The sequence below is a fragment of the Citrus sinensis genome, chromosome 4, assembly GCF_022201045.2.
Source record: "Citrus sinensis cultivar Valencia sweet orange chromosome 4, DVS_A1.0, whole genome shotgun sequence".
Taxonomy (NCBI): Eukaryota; Viridiplantae; Streptophyta; class Magnoliopsida; order Sapindales; family Rutaceae; genus Citrus; species Citrus sinensis.
This window is the reverse complement of record NC_068559.1, coordinates 8,722,769-8,746,285: the sequence shown is the minus strand read 5'-3', so window position 1 is coordinate 8,746,285 and position 23,517 is coordinate 8,722,769. Positions and strand designations below refer to the sequence as shown.

At 32.6% G+C, this 23,517-nt stretch overlaps 3 protein-coding genes across 3 annotated transcripts; 2 read left to right on the top strand and 1 right to left on the bottom strand.

Moving 5' to 3' along the window:
- Positions 1–732: 732 nt before the first annotated feature.
- LOC127901845 (uncharacterized) lies at positions 733–1,840 on the bottom strand. The gene is made up of 4 exons (XM_052439863.1): positions 1,769–1,840; positions 1,341–1,472; positions 1,095–1,238; positions 733–1,011 (listed from the first exon to the last, which is right to left on the bottom strand). The coding sequence occupies exons 1-4, from the start codon at positions 1,838–1,840 to the stop codon at positions 733–735; spliced, it is 627 nt and encodes a 208-aa protein (XP_052295823.1).
- A 9,053-nt stretch (positions 1,841–10,893) lies between these two features.
- Positions 10,894–12,316, top strand: LOC107177830 (uncharacterized). The gene is made up of 4 exons (XM_015532311.1): positions 10,894–10,986; positions 11,179–11,222; positions 11,324–11,777; positions 11,852–12,316. Exons 1-4 carry the CDS (start codon positions 10,894–10,896, stop codon positions 12,314–12,316), a joined length of 1,056 nt encoding a protein of 351 aa, XP_015387797.1.
- Positions 12,317–13,117: 801 nt separating this feature from the next.
- Positions 13,118–13,615, top strand: LOC107177831 (uncharacterized). Its single transcript, XM_015532312.3, has 2 exons — positions 13,118–13,337; positions 13,425–13,615. Exons 1-2 carry the CDS (start codon positions 13,118–13,120, stop codon positions 13,613–13,615), a joined length of 411 nt encoding a protein of 136 aa, XP_015387798.3.
- The last annotated feature ends 9,902 nt before the right edge of the window (positions 13,616–23,517 follow it).

Below are 23,517 nucleotides of genomic sequence, written 5' to 3'. Positions count from 1 at the left end.
CTCATGCTTGGACTTGGACTTCAAATTATTTCTAACACACTTGGATCTTGATATTGGGCTGGTGTTGTTTAATTTCAACACCCTCCCTCAACACCAGTGCCCGCTCTTTGACATTCTTTGCATGTAGCATGCTTCGATAAACTTTTGCAAGATGCCGATTCTTTCTCTCAACTACACCATTTTGTTGTGGTATGCTGGCACAAGTGTACTGATGACGTATTCGACATTCCCTTAGGTATTGAGAAAACCCGCATAAGCCCTATTCTCCCCCATTGTCTGTACGCAAGCAACAGATCTTCTCTCTCACTTCTCCTTCAGCTGACTTTCTGAACTCTTTAAACTTTTAGAATGTGTTAGATTTTTCTTTTATAAAGAAAACCCACACATGCCTAGAGAAATCATCAATAAATGTCGCTATGTGCTGCATACCGCTAATTGATTTTGACAGGCCCAAACATATAAGAGTGATAGCTCTAATGGTTCATTTGCTCTAAATTTTGATTCCTCATACAACAATGGGTGTGCTTTACCAGACTGGCACCCCGTACAAATCGTGTCTATTCGCACATCAACTTGAGGAAGCCCTTTCGGCATCAAGTTTTTTACCATCACACTTAACTAGGAATAACTAACATGACCTAACCGCATGTGCCATAGACTTACTATCTTATTTTTCCTTGTCTTGTCTACATATGCGGACTCTGCTGACATTATGTAAACTAACTCTAATCGTCACCCCTCTATTGTTGGTTTTTCTGAGATTTTGAGATCATGATACACGTACACATCTCGGGGCCTAAACAAGACATAGTGCCCCGATGATGTCAATTGAGCCATAGATAGCAAAATTTTCTCAATTCTTGGGACATGATAAATATCTTGAAGTAGCAACAGCTTAGAATTATATCGAGATGTAACTATTGTCTTACCGATGTGTGCTATTAGGAACCTTGAGTTGTCAGCTGTCACCAACACACGACTTCTCTTGTATTTGGAGAGGGTTTGCAACTTCTGTTTATCACTCGTCATATGATTTGAAAACTCGAGTCTACAATCCAATCATTCTTGTAGTCATTTTGTTTTGATCTTATTACAGTGAGAGCTAATTCCTCTTCCTCTATAGTGAATGCCGCTTCGGCATCCCAACCATCTTCATTATTCTCCTTAGGATTGGAAGTAGCAATATTACTCTTAGTAGGCTTTTTCTTAGACCAACAATCTTTTGCCATGTGACCCATCTTCTCACAATTTTAACACTTGCCATCAAACTTTTTATTATTACCGCAATTCCTCAAAGCTCCCCTTAAGTGACAGCCTCTTTTTCCTTGAGGACTTTTCACCTTATCACCATCCTTTTTAGATCCACTATCAGTGTGCTGCTTGAAGCTGCCTTTGCTTTTATTGGTGTAAAGCACTTCCTTTTCACTCTTCAGTAAGACTCCTCCTATTTGCTTTAGCCAGAGCTTCTTGACCTACAAATAATTTTTCAAACTCAATAAGTGATGGTTTTGTCGGCCATCCTTGTATAGTGATAAGAAACCCTCAGTATTCGGGTCTTAAACTATGGATAATCATTCTCTTTTTCCTCATATCCCTAAGAGCAGTTTGTTGGATCTAACTCTGAAATTTCACGGCGTAACGACTTCACCTTGTGAAAGTATTGAGTAATTGTCATGTCACATTGCGGTATCGATAGCAGCTCGTTATCCAAAAGTTCTAGCCTTGTATCATTCTAATTTGAAAAAAGTGTAACAAGAGTGTCCCATACTTCCTTTGGTGTTTTGGCATCCTGAAAGTGCTCCAGCATTCCTTCTTCAATTGTCGTCTTTAAAGCAAACATTGCTTTGCCAGCTTTAATCTTCCACTTTCACAAAATGCCATTGGCATCTTCCACCGTTGGTTTTGTAGCTTCACTACCATCAACAGCTTCCTAAAGGTCTTGACCTTGTAGGTAGGACTTTGTACACGTTGACCATGTGTTATAATTTTGGTTGTTGAGCTTCTTGATGCCTCCAACTACTTAAAGATCACCCATAATGTCGACAGAACTTCAGTTATACTGAATAAGCTTAATTAACAAACATTTAAAGTATTATACTTCTCACAATTCAAGATAGCTCTCCTAAGAATGATTTTGGACCGTCTTGCTCTGATACCAAATGTTGAATAAATAGAGTAAAGAAAAAAACTCTAATTATCCAAAGGAATTAAGAACACACTCTAAAGAAAATTCATGAAATACTCTTAAAATAAACCAAGACACAATGGCTAATTGTATTATTTGTTTTCTTATTTCTTCTCAGATAATTATACAAACAAGCACAAGGGGAATTTATAGTTTGACAAATACATTTCAGGCTACACTTTAAAAAAACAAAGAAAAATCACAACCATGCACAACATTGTCTTACACGTTTGCTTTCCATTACTACATTAAAAAACTATAGAACTTACTTTTTCTTTTTGGCATTCCATTATTTCCACTCACATTAAAAAAATTATATAACTTATTGCTTCAGACGTTTGCACTCCATTATTGTTATTTAGTTTATCACAACCTAATTTAGAAGCTTCTCATGCTTGGAATTGGACTTCAAATTATTTCTAACACACTTGGATCTTGATATTGGGCTGGTATTGTTTGATTTTTAATACCAGTAGCAACTCTTTGAAGTCTTATAGACTTTCTAAAGTCAAGCCAAATTTTCATGATTGATTGGGTAGGTGGAGCTTTTAGGCCGCAGATTTTGCAATGTTATATATATACAGTCTGCATATCTATGTTTGAAAACAAAGAGAATATAAATAATCCATCTAATAGTTTTACAACATTTAATTCTTACTCTTAATTACATCAATTTTGCAGTCTAACTCGTTAGATTCTCATAATTGGAAAATTGGTGTACGGCGTAAGACCAAAAATCGTCTATAATATTGGCCAAGAGGCAAAAACAAGCATTGAATTACTTCTCAATGCTTATAAAAATTTTAAGCAACTCAGTAGAAGGTGTTAGAAATTAATAACCTAAAAGAATTTTAGTTTGTTCGTTTGCACTCTAGTTGAACTAGATGATTATTTTTTTATTAGTTTTGCGAAAAAAGAAAAAGAAAGAAAGAAAAGAATATAAAACAAGATCATGCGGATCTTACAAGATGAACATGTTTAGATCAGACGATTAGCAACAACCTTGAAGATACTACAAAGATACAGAAAATTCCTATTCTTTTCTCGAAGAATTGAAAATTCTGCGGGTACATGTTTCAGTTTATTTCCTCAAGTTTTAGCCTCTTCTTCTGCAGAAACAATTTCGAATCTCTTTTGAGTAACCAATGCTGCACCATAAGCTTCACGAAGAGCATTAATTGCATTGTTAGAGTTTTGCATACAGACGAAGAATAATTCGTCTGTTGGCCAGAGACCCCCTTCTTTAATTTCTTCCAATATATTATTAGCCTTGTTATTTATCAAACCAAGTGTAATATTCATGAGCTGGCTTATGTCTGTCGTGTCAAAATGTGTGTGATTTTTTAAAGTTGTCAAGCAGAAATTTGAGTCTTCGGTTTGATTGCAAATGAGGTTGAGCAAATCAACGGTCACATTTTGATTTTTGGGAGGCGTAGGTGGCAAATTGAAAGTAACCGTTCTAAAACTGTGTGAAGGTGGTGGGAGGTTAAGAAATAGAATTACAACGAGGAAAATGAAAGAAGGTGGAGTTTCTTAGAGCTGAATCCATTGATTTTTATTTCATATGAGAGACTTTCTTTCTGATGTGTCTGTTGATATTTACTTGATGGTAGTATTATATAAGAAGAGTGGCTAACGGTTTAATAAACTTAAATTAATGCTGTTTTAGTGAAACTGATCAGAAATTAATTGGTATTAGATCACAAAAATGAATTGGGGAAGTTAATTTTATTAGAAAATTTATTAGTTATTAATATAAACTGTTGACATAAATATATCTTAAGAAAACTTTTACGAGAAATTGTATGGGTGGTGGGATTCGACTAATTGTTTAATTTACTTGTATTTGTTCTTACTAATTGATGTAGATTAGACTTAATATTCCTTGTCTTATATTTAGATTACTATTATTTTCATAGTTTTGATAGGATTATTAGTTCTGATCGTAGAATTTCCATGCGTTCGGTATTGTTTTCAAATCCCATTTTCTATTTTTTCAATTCAAAAAATGCTAAATATGTGTTCGGTAGATCATTTTTTAAAATATTTTTGAAAATGTAAAATTCATTCTACACTTTTAACAAATAAAATAAGAAAAATAACTTTTTCTTGTTTTCCACACAGTATTAAGTTTTAAAATGAACAATTTTCTTCCATCAACTCACAAAATAATAATAATACCAACAACATTATTATTATTACTATTATTATTTCAAAAAATCAATTTCCCCCACAATAATCTTTTCTTTTTATATACATTATAATATTTATGTTTTTATATATTAATTAAATCAAATGTGTAAAGTTTATCATTTTTCTTTAAACAAAAAAAATTAACGAGATCACCTAATTTATTCTTCAAATAAAATAATCAAACTGATTAAATCATAAAAATAATTATTCATTACTTAATTTTAAGTTTATGAAAATTATTCCAATGATAATTCTTTAAAATATTCCTACCGAATGTATTTTACTTTTTTTCATTTTCAAGATTAGTTTGGAAATTGATACCAAACACATTTTTAAATTTTAAAAATAAATTTGAAAATAACATTTTCATTCACATTTTTATTTCATAAAAACAGAATTTGGAAAACAATACCGAACAAAATTAGTTTCTTTTCTTTCTTTCTTTTTTTTGTTGAAATCATGTCAAATCAATGAGAATTTTGTTAACAAAAATAAAAAAAAAATGCTAAAGAAGGTAAATGTTGATAGAATGCTGACAAGAACAAGGGTGCGCCAAGTTTATTTTATCATCTTAATTCAAAATAATTGAAAATTTTAATAAAATAGGGTGAAACCTAGTACTGTTGTTTTCTTCGGCATTCTATCAGTTTTTTTTTTATATATTTTTTTTGTCTAATTATCATTGCTCATAGGAAAAAAAAAAAGAGCAAATCTAGTGTAAGGCATAAAGAGCGTTACCTTTCATCAAATATACTTAAAACAAAAAGAAAATCTTAAAACAAAGAGAAAAAAGAAAAACATGAATTACAACGCTTGAAAGAAAACGATAATCTGAGAATCATTCTCTTCGATATTTTCCTTAAAAAGTATATTTTTCGTGTTTATTCTATTCGAATATTTTAAGAGTGGAATTATTTGTATGTATAAAAGTATTCTTCAAATTAAGAAACTGAAAAGTAAATTTAAGACTTCATGTCATCTATACAACATGTAAATTTAAAGAAATTATAAAGTGTATTTACATTGAAAATTAAAAATAAACGTTAATTATTTTTTAAAATAGGAAATTACCAATCTTTCGCCTGCTAAAATTGACAAAAGTATAAAACTACTTGAAAATATTAAAACTTACTATTTTTCCACATTTTCGTTATTAGAGTTAGAATCTACAGGGAATATGAGCAATTTTTTCAATATATATATATATATTCTCAGGTCTAGACACTATTTTTTTTAATGCAGACACGCGATTAAGTTGTGCAGTTTAATAGAGCTAATTTAGTACATTGTATAGTTCTACGGTTTAATAGGGTTAAAAACTGACTCTAATTAAACCACACGGCTTAAAGGTGCGTCTGTTTGGAAAAAAATGAGAACACTCGCACTAGAAAACGAATATGTATACACATACACATTAGAGACTTTTTTTTTTTTTTAGTGTTGAAATTTATATCTTTTTGTCTGTTAGTGGAAAATTCACTTGATTAAAATGAAGATGTCCTCATTAGAGAATTATTATTATTATCATTATCCTCCTCCTCCCTCTTCCTCCTCTTCTAATGACAAAATCCTCATTTTAATTAAGTAAGAATACCGCTAAAATACATTTAAAAAAATAGATTTCGATATATTGAAAATTATATTATTTTGTTTGTTAATGCATTAAAAAAGTATATGTTATTTATTTGCTAATAGCATCCTCACATTATTTTAATGAGATTGTCCTCATTAGGAAATTTTTTTTCTTTTGTGTGTGTGTGCGCGTAATTTTCTTTTGTGAGAAAGGAGAAGAAAGAAATCAATACAAAATAGGGTAATTTTTAAAAACCTCCCATGAGGTTTAGACTTGTTGCAAGTAGATGGCGAGAATCCATTTATTTGTAAAATACCCCCTACCGTCAGTTAATTTTTACATTGACCGTTAGTTGACTGTGCAAAGACAATATTACCCTTAACAACAGTTTGTAAACTGACAATTAAAAAAAAATTGAAATTGTTGGCGCGAAAAGGACAAATCCTATTTTTTGACAATTTTATCCTTATCAATTCCAAAGATTTACAATATCATAGGTAATGATTATGACTATTTTACCCTCTTTAAATTATTAATATTTCCTTAAAGTTCCTACAAGAAAGATAAAATTAAAAAATTGAAAAAAAATAAAGAGGGTGTTGGTTTGTAACGGTCATAATGTGACACCCTCTTTATTTTTTTTCAAGTTTTTAATTTTATCTTTCTTGTAGGAACTTTAAGGAAATATCAATAATTTAAAAGGGGTAAAATAGTCATAATTCTTACCTATAATATTGTAAATCTTTGGAATTGACACGGATAAAATTGTAAAAAAATATGGTTTGTCCTTTTCGCGCTAACAATTTTAGTTTTTTTTAGTTGTATCAGACTACAAACTGTTGTTAAGGGCAATATTGTCTTTGCACAGTCAACTAACGGTCAATATAAAAATTAACTGACGGTAGATGATATTTTATAAATAAACAGATTCTCGCCATCTACTTGCAACAAGCCCAAACCTCAGGGGAGGCTTTTAAAAATTACCCATACAAAATAATAACCTCACTCGGGTGGGTCAAGTTTAGGAGAAATGCTTGTATATGATTATCTTGCCATGCTGAGCTGGTGAGACAGTACAATGATGCTCTGTCATGTGGCAGACAAATGAGTCTTAAAATGAAACCATCAATAGAATTTTCTATGGGACCCAATAAGTTTACTATAAAAATATTAGTGGGACTCGCTATTCTGCAATATGGTAAACCGTCGTTGAAAATTAGCGAGTGTATTAAAAAATAAAATAAAATTTTCATGTTAATAACCTCACTTGGGGCAGTCAAGTTTAGGAGAAATATTTGTATATGGCTGTCCGGGCATGTTGATGTGGTGAGACAATCGAATGGTGCTATGTCGTATGGTAGGGCACTAGGTCTTAAAATCGGACCATTAATAGACCCCTCCATAGGATTCAGTAAAATTTAATATAAAAATATTATTAGGATTCACTTTTCTGCCATATGGAAGGCACTGATTAGGGATGGCAAAATCCGGGTCTGGATCCGGGTTTAGGCTTTTCAGTTCCGGACCCGGATGGTAATTTGAAATACCGGACCCGGATGGTAATTTGAAATACCGGACCCGGATATAAACCCGGATATTTTTACTCCGGATCCGGTCCGGGTTCAACCCTGAAAAATCCGGGTTTCCGGATTCCAGGTTTAGAACCCCGGATGCTTGCTAAACAGATACGATTTTCTCTCTCTCTCTACTGTGAATTCCTCCTTACAACTTTAACCTATTGCCAACACCAATGGAAAATAATGCAAAATCAAATAACTAGAAATAAATTCAAAGGCAATAGAGCATACAAAATTCAATTTTCAAACATAATGATGACAAATTTTGCGATGATGATGACAAATTGGGCTTTGTGGGGTTAAGCCAAGAAAAGCCGAAAAGGGGAGGAATGGGTTTTGGTCTTCAAAATCACGTATGCTGTTCAAGCCATTGTTCTCATCTCCACTCTTGCTTTCTTCTTCCTTTGCTGCGGCTGCACTTCTAATCTCCTTTTCTTCTTCCTTTGGTGCTCTTTTTCCTTTGTTGTTTGGTTTTTTATTTTGTATTCTTTAATTAATTTTTTATTCTTTCTTCATCGATCTTCATCGCCTTTGATGATGATGAACATGAACACAGCAAAGTAGCGAAGCAATGGTGAGTGGCGACGATGATTTGATGAAGAGAATGGCTGAACGGAGAGAAAATGGTTTGGCTTGATGATGATTTGATGAAGAGAAGGGAGAGAGTGGAAATGTTTGGTAGCGGCGGTGAATTAGGGCAAGGCTAAATTTTTTTTTTAATTTTTCAATTTATATTAAATACAGATGTCCGGGTCCGGGTTCTGGATTTACGGGTTCACCCAAACCCAGAACCGGACCCGGATACATCCAGGTTGATAAAATTCAATCCGGATTCCGGATTTAATTTGTTTCGGTACGGGTTGAATCCGGACCGGATTTTCCGGGTTCGTCCGAGTCCGATCCGGGTCCGGGTTAAATTGTCATCCCTAGCGCTGATGAACAATCCTAGCATGAAACAACCCTACGGAAGTTTTTTCCCCAATTCAGGCTAAACTTTCCATATATGCCCTAGCTCGTACTTGAACATCTAAGGGATGTTTGGTTAACAGTAATCATGGTGGACAAATTATGTTGCAATAAAGTAGGATTTTTTTAACATTATTGGTGTTTTGATTAAACAGGAATTGGAATAATAAAATATACGGCACCATACGATTTCAATTCTAGATATCGATTTGGCAAGTGAATATTGTTAATAATTCCGATCTCGAATTCTAATTCTCCAATCCGGATTGTGTGTGTATATCATTTTTTTTTTTTGGTTTATAACTTATTTCTCATCATATATCATTCCAAGTGTAACGTTACTGTATGACTAAAATATGTGAGATATAAAACTGACTTTCCCATTTAGATCCAGCTTTTAAAAGGATCCTGGCTGTTATATTTGTTTACAAAATGAAACACTTAAAAGGCCAACAACGATGGTGCAGTTAAGGCCTTTTATTGTCGCTTTTTATGAATTTATTTTTGAAATTACCATACCACTCATTTGAGGCATTGTTGGAGCAGCTAAGCATGCGAACACGTATAAGTTACATTTATCATAATTGTCTATAAATGGTTAGTAGATTTAGACACTGTTCATCCCCGTATAGGATAAATAGTCCTGTAATGCTAGGATCTGGGGTTTACAAAACTCACAGATAAATCATGAACTCACTATATGAATAAACAATAAATGCTTCATTATAAGAAGATTATTTTGATATCAAGAAACAATTTTTTGAAATTAATTTTTTTTATTACTATATAGTTTAAATTGTGAGGCAACACTTGTGAGTGTTTAAGAAATGAGTTACAAAAAGGGAATGTAGAAAACGCGTAGAAATGACATGATAAATTTTGTCGATTTTCAAATTTAAATCTAGAATTTTAATTTTTTTCGTATTTTATCATCTGTTAATGTATAAGATATACGTAACCTTGTGAATAGCAAAAAACCACGTGAAATACATGGTATATATTTTGTCAACTTTTAAATTTTAATTTTAAATATCAGTATTTTCTTTTATCCATTTTTTTATTACATATCCAAACCCTAATATTTGACTAGGGAGAGCAATAAACATTTAAATTAAGTGAAAAAAAAAGTGGTTCACCCTCAGTGAGAGAGTTGTGTGACCTGTGTCTACATTGAGCCGTTGCTAGGTTCAACATAACGAAGAGAAGAGAGACAATACAATATAATCAAAGGAATTGTTAGTTGTTAAGGCAATTGACAGTCAACGGTTTGACAAGGGCAAATAGGTGGCTTTAGTTGAAAATGGGCTGGGCTTTACTCAAGCTGTTGAAAGCTACAGAGAGAAAGGAATTATTTTAAAGGAAGCCAAAACGAGAAGGGCAGATATTGGATTGGAAGATCCAGATAAATCAGAGGAAGATGTGAACTATATGGTGGTGGATCCAAAAAAGGGGCTAGTGGTGAGACCTGTATTCCAAGCCCACCGAGATCAATGAGTACCTTGAGTTAGAAATGTTGAGAATTGGGCCAGCCACGAATAGTTCGAATGTTAGTTGAATTGGTCTGTAGTAGGAAACCCTCTTTTATTTTCCTTATTGAAACATTATGTAGCAGAAGTAAATTAGAGAGTATTAAAGTGCAATTGGGCTATGATGGGTTGTTTGTTGTTGAAAGAATGGTTCGGAGTGGTGGGCTTGCGCTTTTATGGAAGGAAACGAATTCAGTTAGTCTTCTCAAGTTTTCTTCTAATTTTATCGATGCTGAGGTTAAAGTGCCGGAGCTAGGGAAGTGGAGGTTGACTGGTTTTTACGGCTACCCTGAGACTAGCCGGCGCTGGGAATCGTGGGATTTGCTCCGTTTTCTTTCTTCTTCATCCTCACTTCCATGGGTGTATATAGGTGATTTTAACGATTTACTGGTAGCAAATGAGAATAGGGGTAATATTGCGCAACCTAAATGGAAGCTGGTGGGATTTCAGAGCGCTATTGCATATTGTAACTTGGTTGATCTTGGCACTGATGGGTATCAGTATACTTGGGAGAGGGCTAGGGGAACTGATAAATGGGTTGAAGAAAGAATGGACATAGCCTTTGCTTTTGAGGAGTGGTTCCAGCGGTTTAACAGAGCGAAAGTATATAGCTTAGAATCTTCTTGTTCTGATCACCTTCCTATCCTTTTGGATCTTAATCCAATCCAACCTGTGCTGAGACATACACGTTTTCGATTTAAAAATACTTGGTTGCGTGAGGCTGATTGTGGTGATGTTATTTAGGATAGCTGGCTCTCTTCTGCTGGAAAATCTATTCAGAATAAAATTATGGCGTGTGGGTTTGCTTTATTAGAGTAGGAAGGGCATTTAGCCTGAGATTTTTGTAAATGACTCCTAGAGTGTAAAAACTATATGGCTGATTTGCGGGGTCGTCGAGATAGCGAGGGTGTGGCTGAATTCACGAAGGCTAGAAATCGGTACAACGAGCTACTGAATAGCCATGAGGCATTTTGGAAACAACGGGCAAAGTCTCTTTGGCTAAAAGAAGGGGACCAGAATACTTGATACTTTCATGCGTTGGCCTCAACGCGGAAAAAACAGAACTTTCATGCGTTAGCCTCAGCAATGTTCTATATAAGATTATTTCTAAAATGTTAGCTAACCGCATGAAATTAGTTCTTGATTTGATTATTTCAGATTCTCAAAGCGCCTTTATTCCGGGTCGAGCCATCACTGACAAGGTAATCATTTCAGTTGAAATCATTCACTTTTTAAAGCGAAAGAGGCAAGGAAAATATAGAGTAATTGCTTTGAAAATTGATATGTGTAAGGCATATGACAGGATTGAGTGGAGCTTTCTTCAAGCTATGATGATCAAATTGGGGTTTGATGTGAAGTGGGTGGAGTTAATTATGCGTTGTGTTTCTACTGTCCAGTATAATGTACTCCGTGAAGGTAAGGTGATTGGGCCGATTATTCCTTGCAGAGGTCTTCGCCAAGAGGATCCACTATCCCCGTATTTATTTATCCTTTGTGCAGAAGGTTTAAGCTCTTTAATTCGAAGGAAAAAAAGAGATGGTTTGCTTCCTGGAGTCAAAATTACGAGAGGGGCTCTGACGGTATCTCACCTGTTTTTTGCAGATGATAACTTCTTCTTCTTTCGAGCAAATATCAACGAAGCCTCCTTGATAAAGCACTTGCTGGCTGTGTATTGTCAAGCCTTTGGCCAAGTGGTTAACTTCAATAAGTCTTCAATTTCATTTAGTGCTAATGTGTTGGATGGTGTAATTCGACAAGTATGTGATACTCTTATGGTTACTGACACCACTAATCATGGAGCTTATCATGGCCTACCATCTTACATTGGCAGGAAAAAAAAAAGAAAGTCTTCAGCTATATTCGGGATAAGCTCTGGCAAAGACTTCAAGGGTGGAGTTCGCGGATGCTCTCTCGGGCTAGTAAAGAGATTTTACAAAAGACAGTGGCTCTTGATATGCCTAATTATGCTATGAGTATATACTTGTTGCCAAAAGAATTGTGTAGAGAATTAGAAGTGATGATGAACTCCTTCTGGTGGCGTAGCAATCACAGTGGATGGAAAGGGATTAATTGGGTTAAATGGGAATATTTGTGTAAACCTAAAGGATGTGGTGGCATTGGCTTTAAACAGTTGCATTCATTTAACATTGCGATGCTAGGAAAACAGCTGTGGAGATTACTAACATGTCTTGATTCTCTTATGGCCAAAATTCTCAAAGCTCGGTACTATCCTCGAAATTCTGTTATTCAAGCATCTTTGGGTCACAACCCCAGCTATGTGTGGCGTTCCATTTAAGCTGCAAAGGCTGTGGTGAGGAAAGGGAGTAAAGTGCAAGTTGGCAGTGGACATACATTTTCCATCAGTAAGGATCCTTGGCTTTCAGATCACACGGATGGATTTGTTTCTTTTAATCTTAATGAGGAGCTTGCTATAGAATTAGTGAGTAGTTTAATGTTGCCGAACCAACGAGTATGAGATTATGATGTGGTTTCGGACATTTTCAACTCAAGAGACAAAGCATTAATTCTGCAGATTCCTCTTAGTTCCTGCCGAGATGAAGATGTGTGGTATTGGTTGGCTGACTCTTAAGGTTGTTATTCAGTTCGCAGCTGTTATAAACTTTTAACTTCTACTACCCCTGATTCCTTTGCGGGTGTATGGTGAAAGCTGTGGAAATTGAATGTGCTGAATAAAGTTAAGAATTTCATCTGGAGAGCTGCGATGTGCTGCTTACTACAACTAATTTGAATTCTAAAAGGGTGGATATTCCCTCTACTTGTGTTGTATGTAATGCTCATGAGGAGACAGTTACACATGCTTTGATCGAGTGCAGCTTTGCTAAGTCTTGCTGGGTCTCTTCCCCTGTGGGCTTTGTTGGCCATTGTTCTTCTTTCTTGGGGTGGCTGGATCACATCTTTACGCGTTGTGATAACGATGAGTGCAATGTTGCTATAATGCTTTGCTGGAGAATTTGGATAAATTGCAATAACAGAGTATGGAATAACAAGACTTGCTCAGCTTATCAAGTACTTTACTCAACTAGGTAGCTACTTTATCAGTGGCAGGCAGCAAAGAAGCAACTATATGATGTGAATGATGATGTTCACGGGCCAGTTCATGGGGCATTGGGAGAAGCGTAAGTTTGGATGGGTTAAGTGTAATGTGGACGCGGCTGTTTTTGCTTCTCAGGGAAGGATTGGGTTTGGTTGTGTGCTTCGCAATTTAGAAGGTTGTTTTTTCGCAGCTAGGTGTGCTGGTATGGCAGGAAGTTTTGGAGCACGGGAGGCAGAAGCACTTGGCATCCGTGAAGCTCTCAGTTGGATTAAAGAGATGTAGTTTCCTTGTGTTATTTTATAAATGAATTGTTTACAATTGTTCTGAGCTTTGGCTGAGGAGTTTGCAGGTCCAAATGGGTTTGGATTAATTATCGAAGATTGTCGGGCTCTTATCAAATCTATAAGAGAAGTGCAATTCTCATTTGTGCGTCGGTTTATGAACTTTGCTGCTTACTCTATTGCAAGAGCAGCAAGTTCTTTGTCAGGTCCCCAGGAGTGGAATATCGTTCCACTTCTGTGGTTATTGAATAATCTGTAATTCCTTTTGTTTAATGAAAGTTCTTCAATTTCAAAAAAAAAAAAAAAAACTCACGCGGCTCCCTAATCATTTTTGTGTAATAGGATGGCTTCTGTAATTCATTGCAAATAATCCTAAATCTTAGTTAAGTTTATTTTAATTTTAAGGAAAATTCTATATCTATATCTATATACATATATATAAAGTTGGGACTTGAGGCAGTGATGTGACATCACCATTTCTCATCTTTGTATATTCTCTATTATCTAATAAATAGATAAATTTTTTTTTAGATTTGGCTTTTCATCTTCTCATAATTAATTTGATTGTTATTACACAATAACAATTATGTAAAGATTTTAATGAGGCATATTCTTTGTAATGAACATCCAAGGGGGAGTGTTATGAATTTATTAAAATAAATGTAAATGTTCATAACATATATCTCTTAGTTTCCTCACTATCTCCCATTAGCAACATTTAGCTTCCCTATAACTCCCATTATCTCACAAGGAATTATGATCCATAATTTTTCGTTAATTTCATGGAGTGATTATGTAACTATAAAAGGAGAGCTCATCTTTTTGTTTTGTACACATACAATTGGAATGAATAAAATCACTCTATAATATATTCTCTCATTTTATTGTTTATCTTGCGTTGCTTCTTTATTTGTATTGCTGGCTAATAGCTTTTTTTATTTTTTATAAGACTGCCTCACCTTAAAAAAAAATCAATTCATATTTTTTATTAGTTCCATCAAGTGTAAAGTAAAAAAAATGATAATACTAAATTATTTTTTCAAAGCCGCATGAAGCGCGGTTCTATTTTTTAGTTTATATTATATATAAGAGACATGTCATGGGAACTAAGTATTAGCACGTGACATCACGTGATTCTGCTTTCAGATGGTTCAAAATTTATCATTTTCTACTTTTGTTTGGTAATTAATGCATGTAATTATATGTGTCATAGTATACACTTTATTTTATTGTATTTAACAGTTGGTGCTTGGCTAATGACTTACTTTGAATTTGAGAGATAATGTAAGCATTGTAGATGTGGAAGTTGAAGGATGAAAAAGTGGCTATTTAGAAAGTGCTCATTACCATGAGAGTTTAAAACTTATTTTGTGATATGTAGTTGATTTTTAGATGATTTTTTGGACTTTAGTATGTTGTTTATTGTCTATCAATTTATAAACTCAAGGTTATTGCTATAGTAGTGTTGTATTACTATTACATCATTTTTATTGAATAATGAATATATAGGATAAAACCATACAAAACTAAATTGATGTGGTTAGGTTCAGTTCATTTCCATAGCTTGGTTTGTATTTGGTTCACAAATTCATGGACCATTTGCTTTCAGTTTGGTTCAGTTCAGACTTTGAATTGAACCAAACCTAATAGCGCCCACCTCTTACAAAGCGATGGCCGTGGCCACCGCATCAAAACAAACCAAAAATTAAAAAAAAAAGTTTAAAAAAGAGGCTAGTTTAGGATTGGGGATGGGCTGACGCGACCAGGTCTAGCCCTAACCAGTCAATAGTTGACAATTGGCTTTGACTTCGACCTAAATTTTTTAAAGAGTAATTTTAAGTGCAACTTTAAATTCAAATATTAGTACTTTTATATATTTTTTGAAATGAATTAATTGAAGCAGCATATCACCAATTTAACCTCTCTTGTGGAAAATAATTTCAGAATACGAACAATTATATGTACATAATTTTATGTAAATATTGATTGTCCCGAGTGAAAGTCCATTTTTTTGCATAATTGCTTGTGCACCTATGGCAATAAACACGTGATCATTAATCAGTTTTATATATAGACAATAAATTAGCCTAAAAGAAGATTTTTTATTTGACATATTTTTATTGTTAGTGTTTAATTATTATACCAAGACATCACTTATAAGTTAATATATTGTCCAAAGATGAAATATTAATGGAGTGTCCAATATTTTGAGATGGCGTTTACTTTTATTTAATTTCATTTTTTTATAGACTTATATGAGCTTATATTGTTTGTTTGTTGTTCTCTACTTTATTTGTGACTCTTGTTAATATTACTGTCAATATCAATTTTATTCCTATGCTAAATTGCTCTAACTTTAAGTCATGGCAAGAGAACCTCTTGATATTTCTCGTAGCCATGGATCTCAACCTTGCATTAAGGGTTGATTGTTTCCCATCTTTAACGGACGAAAGTATTCTTAATGACAAGAGGAATATAAAATGGTGGGAGAAATCAAATCACATGTATATGATGATCATGAAAAAGTTATTTTGAAAGCATCCAGGAGCTCTATGCTTGGAAAGATAACTTTGGGTAAGCAGACATTGAAAAGAGATTTATCACGAATGAAGGGCTAAAATAGGTACATTATTGACCAGTTTAATTTCAATGAAGTATATGATCAACGACAATATCAAAGAGTACATCATAAGGATGTCTCATCTTGCTTCTAAAATGAGAGCACTTAAGCTTAAACTCTCTGAGGACTTGATAGTGCATCTAGCTTTGATATCCTTATTGATACAGTTTAACCAGCTTAAGATGAGCTACAACTGTCAGAAAAAGATTTCTTTTTGAATGAGCTCATATCACATTGTAGCTACAAAGAAGATAGGTTGAAAAAAGATAAGATAGAAAGTGCCACCTGGCTTGGACCTCTTAGAACAATGACAAGGGCAGGAAAAAGAAAAAGAATAAGGAAGCTGCATATATAGCACCTCAAAACAAACAACGAGAGAAATTAAGAGATATGAAAGATATTGATAGTTTCTTTTGTGGGACTGAAGGGCATAAGAAGAATCATTGCATCTACTATGATGCATGTTGTGCTAAGAAGAGTATGCTATTTAGTTTGGTTTGTTCTAAGGTTAACTTAAATTCAGTACCTAAACACACATGGCAGATAGATTCCAGTGTAACTACTCACATTAGTATGTCTATGCAGGGTTGCCTGAGGTGCCAAAAACCATCTGGTGGTAAAAGATACATCTCTCTAGGAAATGACAAGATGGTTGAAGTTAAAGCAATTAGGCAAATTTAGATTATTATTAAATATTGGATCTTATTTGGATATTAATGAAACCTTTATAATACTATCTTTTAGAAGGAACTTGATTTCTATTCGTACTTTGGACTTGATTTCTATTCCTACTTTGGACAAATCTAATTTTTCTTTTTTATTTGGGAATAGAAAATTTGCTTTATTTCATGATTCAAAATTGGTTAGTTCCGACTATTCGTGAGGTTATAATGATATTTATTTCATTGGTAAAATTTCTTCAATTCATGAATCCCTACAACCCAACACATTAGGCATAAAGAAAAAATTAATCAATGAGACTTGTCATAGGCAAAATTCTCTACTCTTTAGATTTTATAGATTTTGATTTTTGTGTTGGCTATATAAAGGGAAAACATACCAATAAAAAAGTGATTTGAATCCAGTAGGACTTCAAATGTCTTTAAACTCATACATGTGGATATTTTTGAGCCTTTCCATGTAGCTTCTTTAAAGAGTAAACAATATTTTATGATGTCCATAAATTTTTTTTCTAGATATGGTTGCATATATCTCCTCTATGAAAAATCACATTCATTTGACTTGTTCTTCCACTGTAGGGTCCACTAAGCTTTCGCTACAGTCCAGAGTTGCCACTTGTTGGCGTGCAAAATTTTAAGGCTAAAGTTAAGAACTGACTTAGCAAAATCATCAAAAGAACTAAATTTAAAAATTCAAAACAATTTCTTTTGTTGGACAAATTTTGACAGATATGGCCCAGCAAAATAAGTTTTAACCACACACCAAATACAAACTTTGATTCCTGATTCAATCAAAAGAATGGAAATAGTTATTCCTTTTATTGTTCATTTGAATACAATAACAAGTATTTCATTTTTTGGTTTTCACGTCAAATTCAAATAAATCGTTTTTTTATGGTATGGTTCGCACCCTTTCTACGGTTCAGCGGTATGGGTCATTAGAACAAAAAAAGGCCCGGCTGGGTACTGACCAGGCCAGGCCGTGGAAGTGGAAATAAAAAAGGCCCCGTTGAACGAAATTAAAGAGATATTTGTTTCTTTATTGTTTTCTATTTTATCTCTTTCAAATGCTTTCTTTATTTTAAATTTCTAGAAATGATAGAAATGAAATTGCTAATAAAAGTTATATCTATTTATATAATAAAATATAAAAGACAAAAAAAAAGAAGAAACTCTATAAGCTATATTTTCTACGAGCTATATAATCAATTTACTCTCTATATTCTCTTCTACATTCTCTTCGTCAAATTTGACCATGATGGTGAATATTATAGCATAGATGATAGTTCCCATAAACAAAATCTAGGATCATTTGTGAAGTTCTTAGAGGAATGCTGTATCATCCTATAGTATACTGTGGGTGTCATGTTATTAAATGATATTTAGTTTTAGTAGGAGTTTGTAATTTTAGATGCTCTTAAATTACATGACTCTCACTATAAAAAAACTAGCAATAGATGACTACTACTTTATGAAAAAAATCATTTTATAACCTAAGTATGATAAAGTCATGATAGAATTTTTGTATGTCAGACTATTAATGATGTACTTGTGATAAAATATTTATCCATCAATAGTTTATGATATGCATATGATAAAAATTAACTCAGTCACAAACATTGTGATAGAAATTTGATATTGACAATGTAACATTTTTTTAAATGATTTTTTTAAAAAAATATAAAACGAAATGTTGTGTTTCAAGCAAATTTAAACAAAAACAAAAATCTTCTAAGTCCTAAATTGAGACTCAACACTCTATACTCGTCGTCACTCTCACTCTAACACAACATTTAAACCACAGCCTAAATACTCATGGTCACTCTCAATCAATTAGCCACTACCACTACCTAAACCTTAGTTGATGGACTGTTTCCTACTCTTAGTTTTCTAAACACATCGATCACTACCACCATAGATCAAACGGAAAAACAATACCTAAGTCATAGACCTATTGATTGAACTCAAGCTAACTACCATAACTACCAATGGGGATGGCGATGTCATGTGAACTGGCCACCCCTTGAGGTCGTCATGCAAACCAAAGGATTGTAGCATTAAAACTTTAATTCCAGGTTTTGTTCTTTTTTTTTTTATCTAATTTTGTTTAAGGCTCCAAATGGTTGAGCGAAATTTTGTATTTTGGAGAGTTTTGTAGTGAGTGACTAACTGAATGACTGGTTGAGATGATGGGTTTGGTTAAGAAGTTACATTAGATGATAGAGATAAAGAGAGAATTTTGTTTTATTTTTTATTTTTCTAAATATGTGATTTGTAAATGTTGAATTTAATGGATCTAGAGATGGAGAAAGAAAGTTGAGACTATGTAAGACAACTGATGAGGTTGCTCTGTGTCTGTATTTGTGACTTTGTTTATGAGGAGGTGGGGGGTAAGATAGTTGCCACCCATGCTTCCTTATTTTTGTATAAATGTGGAAACTTACATAAAAAGAAAATGCAAAACAAAAGTAGTCATCTATATTTCATCTTTTTATTTGACAAGCAAACTTTTGCCTGGGCAAGGCAAGAACAATAGTAAAGATTTGTGATTTGTTATTATCATAGCTTGAAATGAGGCTGTCTGGTTATACTTTTGATGGTTATAATTACATTTCATTACCTCACAAACCAACTTCTACTTTTTAGATTTTCTTTCTTGTTTATAGAGTTACCGTTTTTATTGTTTCATATTGTATTTCAATGATATGGATTTATATATTCATAAATGTTATCTTGATTTGTATCTTATGAACATGTTGCTTAGGCAGAGATTATCTTTTTTTGCGAAAAAAAGAGATGTGGGGCAACAATGATTTTCATTATGTTATAATAAAGTAATAATAACATGTGCATGTGAGGCAATCAAGTTTGTCACATATGTTCCTAAATATGTTTATATGAATTCTTTAAGCGAAGTAATTTGTTATTATCAATTGTTGATATGCTTTTTTGGAATTTTTGTTTCAGTTTTGGATTATTTTCTTCCATTTCTTTCAAATCCACGCTTTGCTGCTAAGTTCCAAGTTTTCTAAGCTTTTTGTGCATGCAATTAATACCAAGGGATTTTAATTGTTTAATATGCATTTACAGACAATAAACTTAGTAAATTAACCCAAATGCCTTTACGGTTTGTTTATGTTTATTGTTTTGGATATTTGAGTTAGTCTTGTTTAAATGTTTTTTATTTGTTTTTGTATTGCACTGTTGATTGCTTTTTTAATATGCATGTATTGGCTAGTATGTGAGGCCGACATATTTTGATCTTTTTTTTTTGTCCACGGGTGTCTAAGTCAATATTAATTTTTTATTTTTTTTTATGAAAGAACAAATTAGAAAACTAAGAAATTCTCATTTCATGTTTGCCCTCTTTTATGTGTCAATGTCAACACTCATTGAAACAAAAATGGATAATTCTTGGATTGATTATAGTAGAATGTCACTTGAGTATGAAAAAGGGGTTGTCAAATTGTGAACTTTGCTATTGAAAATGTCAAAATTGCTAACCTCATTAGATGTTCGTGTTATAAATTTAAGAATTTAGCATTTTGCACACCTAAAATTGTAACCAAGCATCTGTATTGGCATGATTGAATACAGTCTTACAAAACTTGGAAGTGGCATGGGAAAGATGGCCATACCATGCCATCTTATAATGCAGATGATCCATTCGAGTCAATAGACTTCAACTATAGTAATATAATGGATATGGTCAATGATGCTTACAAGGATTGTGATGGACATCCTAAGGCGTTTAGAAAACTATTAGAACAAGCCGAGAAACTTGTGTTTCTAGGATTTACAAAATTCACTGAGCTACTTTGGTGAAGTTGTTCAATATAAAGGGTAAATTTAGATGGTCTAATAGTAGTTTTGCTGCACTGTTCAGTTTTTTAAAAGAATTGTTCCTTAAAAAAATGAAATTCTAGAGTTTATATATCAAGCTAAAAAAATAATTTCTCCTTTAGGCTTAGAGTATATGAAAGTACATGCTTGCTTAAATGACTATATAGAAAAAGTATGAAGGGCTTTCTGAATGTCTTACTTGTGGTTTGTCTATATGGAAGAAAAAGGATGGTAGTATTGACAAATATAGGTTAGGTATTCTGACGAAAGTTTTCTGGTACTTTCCTCCCATTCCTAGATTTAGGCGTATGTTTCACTCATTGCAAACTACCAAGGATTTGACTCGGCATGAGGGTAGTTAGTAGATGAGAAATTGCCTACCTTTGCATCGAATCTTAGAATTCTCCATCTTGCCTTATCGGTTAATAGAATCGATCCATATAGCTCTTTTAGTAGTACATACAGTTGTTGGCCGGTTGTTCTTACAACATGCAATCATCCGCTGTGGCTATGTATGAAATGGAAGTTTATGATGCGGTCATTATTGATTTTTAGTCCCCGACAACCGGGCAATGACATTGATAAAATTATAATTACAAAAATTTAACATGATATTTTTTAAATTAAATTATATTTATAATTAACATATTAGATTTGAAATTTATTTATTTTATTAAATTTAGGAGTATTTCTGTAATTATATTTTTTTAATTTTTTTAAAATTATACAGAATAAAAATCATCTTTTAATTCATTTAGGGTAAAATGGTGATTTTCTAGTGTCTACGTAATTTATTAATACAAACTTAAAAATAAAGGTGGTGCAAAAAATATGTCAAAATTTTGAGGTGGTTAGATGTACATATGACAAAAAAAGATGGTGTAGAAATAATTTCCTTTATCTTTTACAAAAAATTCCGCTCACTGTAGGTTTTGACAATGACCAAATTCACCTGCAATTCTAATTTAAAATCACAAATATTAAAAATTTTTAATAACACATAAAAGCATGAATTATATAATTCAAGTTATAATTTTATAACAATAGCTAAAAAAATCCTCATATAATACTCAATTCTAGATTTTATCAATATAAATAAAAAAAATTAAAATTGCAACATTAAAACAAATTTACAAACTATATTAATCTAACTCAAAATATTTCTATTGTAAACAAACTCATCATTATTAAGATCAATGTCTTGCTCCATCTTTTAGTCAATATATAAGTATTATCAACAATATTAACAAGTAAATTTTATACAACTATCGTTAATAACTAATTAAACAAATAAAACAGCTTTAATATGTAATCAATAGGTTCAAATCATTAAAGCAAAACAAAAAAAATCAATCAAATTAAAATAAAATATTGGTAATATTAAAATTGAAAATTATAAAATTTCTACCTATTAAAAGCTTATTCTATCTATTCTTAACACACACACACATGTTGTAGTGAGATAGGTTAGATTTAGGAATTTAAAACTTTAGCTTACATAATTTTATGACTAAATTTTCTGATATAATTTTTATGATTAAATTTAAAATATAAATAATTAAAATAAAGAATGCAAGTTGGTGGATACACGTGCTAGTATTCAACATATTGTTTTCTCCACACAAAGCTCACATGCAACCCATAGTGGGTTTAAGTTTGAAATAATAAACTAGCCTGAAACTCGCAAAATTACTCGCAACGGGCTGGCTAGCAAGTAATTTTGTCATCTCTAAATATACCAGAGAAAATCACACCATTTATGCCATAAAAGTGGCTTAATTCTACTAATATGATATCATACTTGGTAATTCTACTAATATGACAATTTCTCAAGGGAAAATTTTAAATATCCTCAAAAAGAGTATATTAATTTACTCTCCATTTTTTTACCTAGCCATCACTTTATCTAAAATTACACGGCCTTTTATCTTATTCTTATGACACTTATACTCATACTCTATTTATACTTAACTATGGTCATGTAATTTTCTAGTTACTTGACTATTACCCAACAAGTAATTAGAAAGTTACTCAACTGTTGCCTGATTTTTACTTGACCAAAATCGAGCAATTTTTCAAATACTCTATATTTTTCAACTTGCAATGATCATGGCCAAATAATTATTCAGTTACTTGGCTATTACTTGATTTGTCGATGAATGTAGTTGGATATATTTTTAACTGTCCGACCTTTACTCGACCATACTTGACGAATAATTTTTATATGGGCTATGACAATTAAAAACATAATATTAAGACCCATGAAATTGATTTTTTAAGAAACCAAAATAAATATTAGAAAAGTCTAACCTATATGATCACCTTCACTTTATTACATAGAAAAAAAATAAAGCCTAAACATTGAGAAAGTGAGTGGAAAATTTTGGAGTCGAAATGAAAATTGTGGAACTTGAATTCACAAATGATGTTATTTCAGTCTTTGTTTAGGGAATTTGTCATAAAAGTGAATAAACGGATGGGAGGGCATATAATTATAAATTATGCACATTTGTAGCATATATAAACAATAAACACTTTAAGAACAACATTTCCAAACAACTCAGATGTGTAGTGATAATAAATCCTAGTTATGTATAGATACAAAACGTGAAAATTGTTTTGTTGCTCTTATTTTTGCTGAAGCAACTAATAACTCACTGTTATCGCTTTCTAGTAGTAATTAAACTCTACTTTACCTTCTAACTTATATTCTCCAATGTTAGATAAAACAAGGTGTTCAATAAAATGCACACTTGGTCGACATATAATGTCTCAATGAACAGTCCTTCATCAAGCATTGCCATTGAGGGGAATGAGTTAATCAGTCTGTGATATGGCATGACCATTCAAATGATTGAGGACATGGTATATAACTCAACTGTTGATATCCTTAAGGATATAAGCTCAAACATGAACATATGATCACATACTCTAGTGCATAAATTTCTCATTTATTAAAACATAATTTTAATTCAACTACAATTGATTGTTATTACAGTACTACTACAATATTAGAGA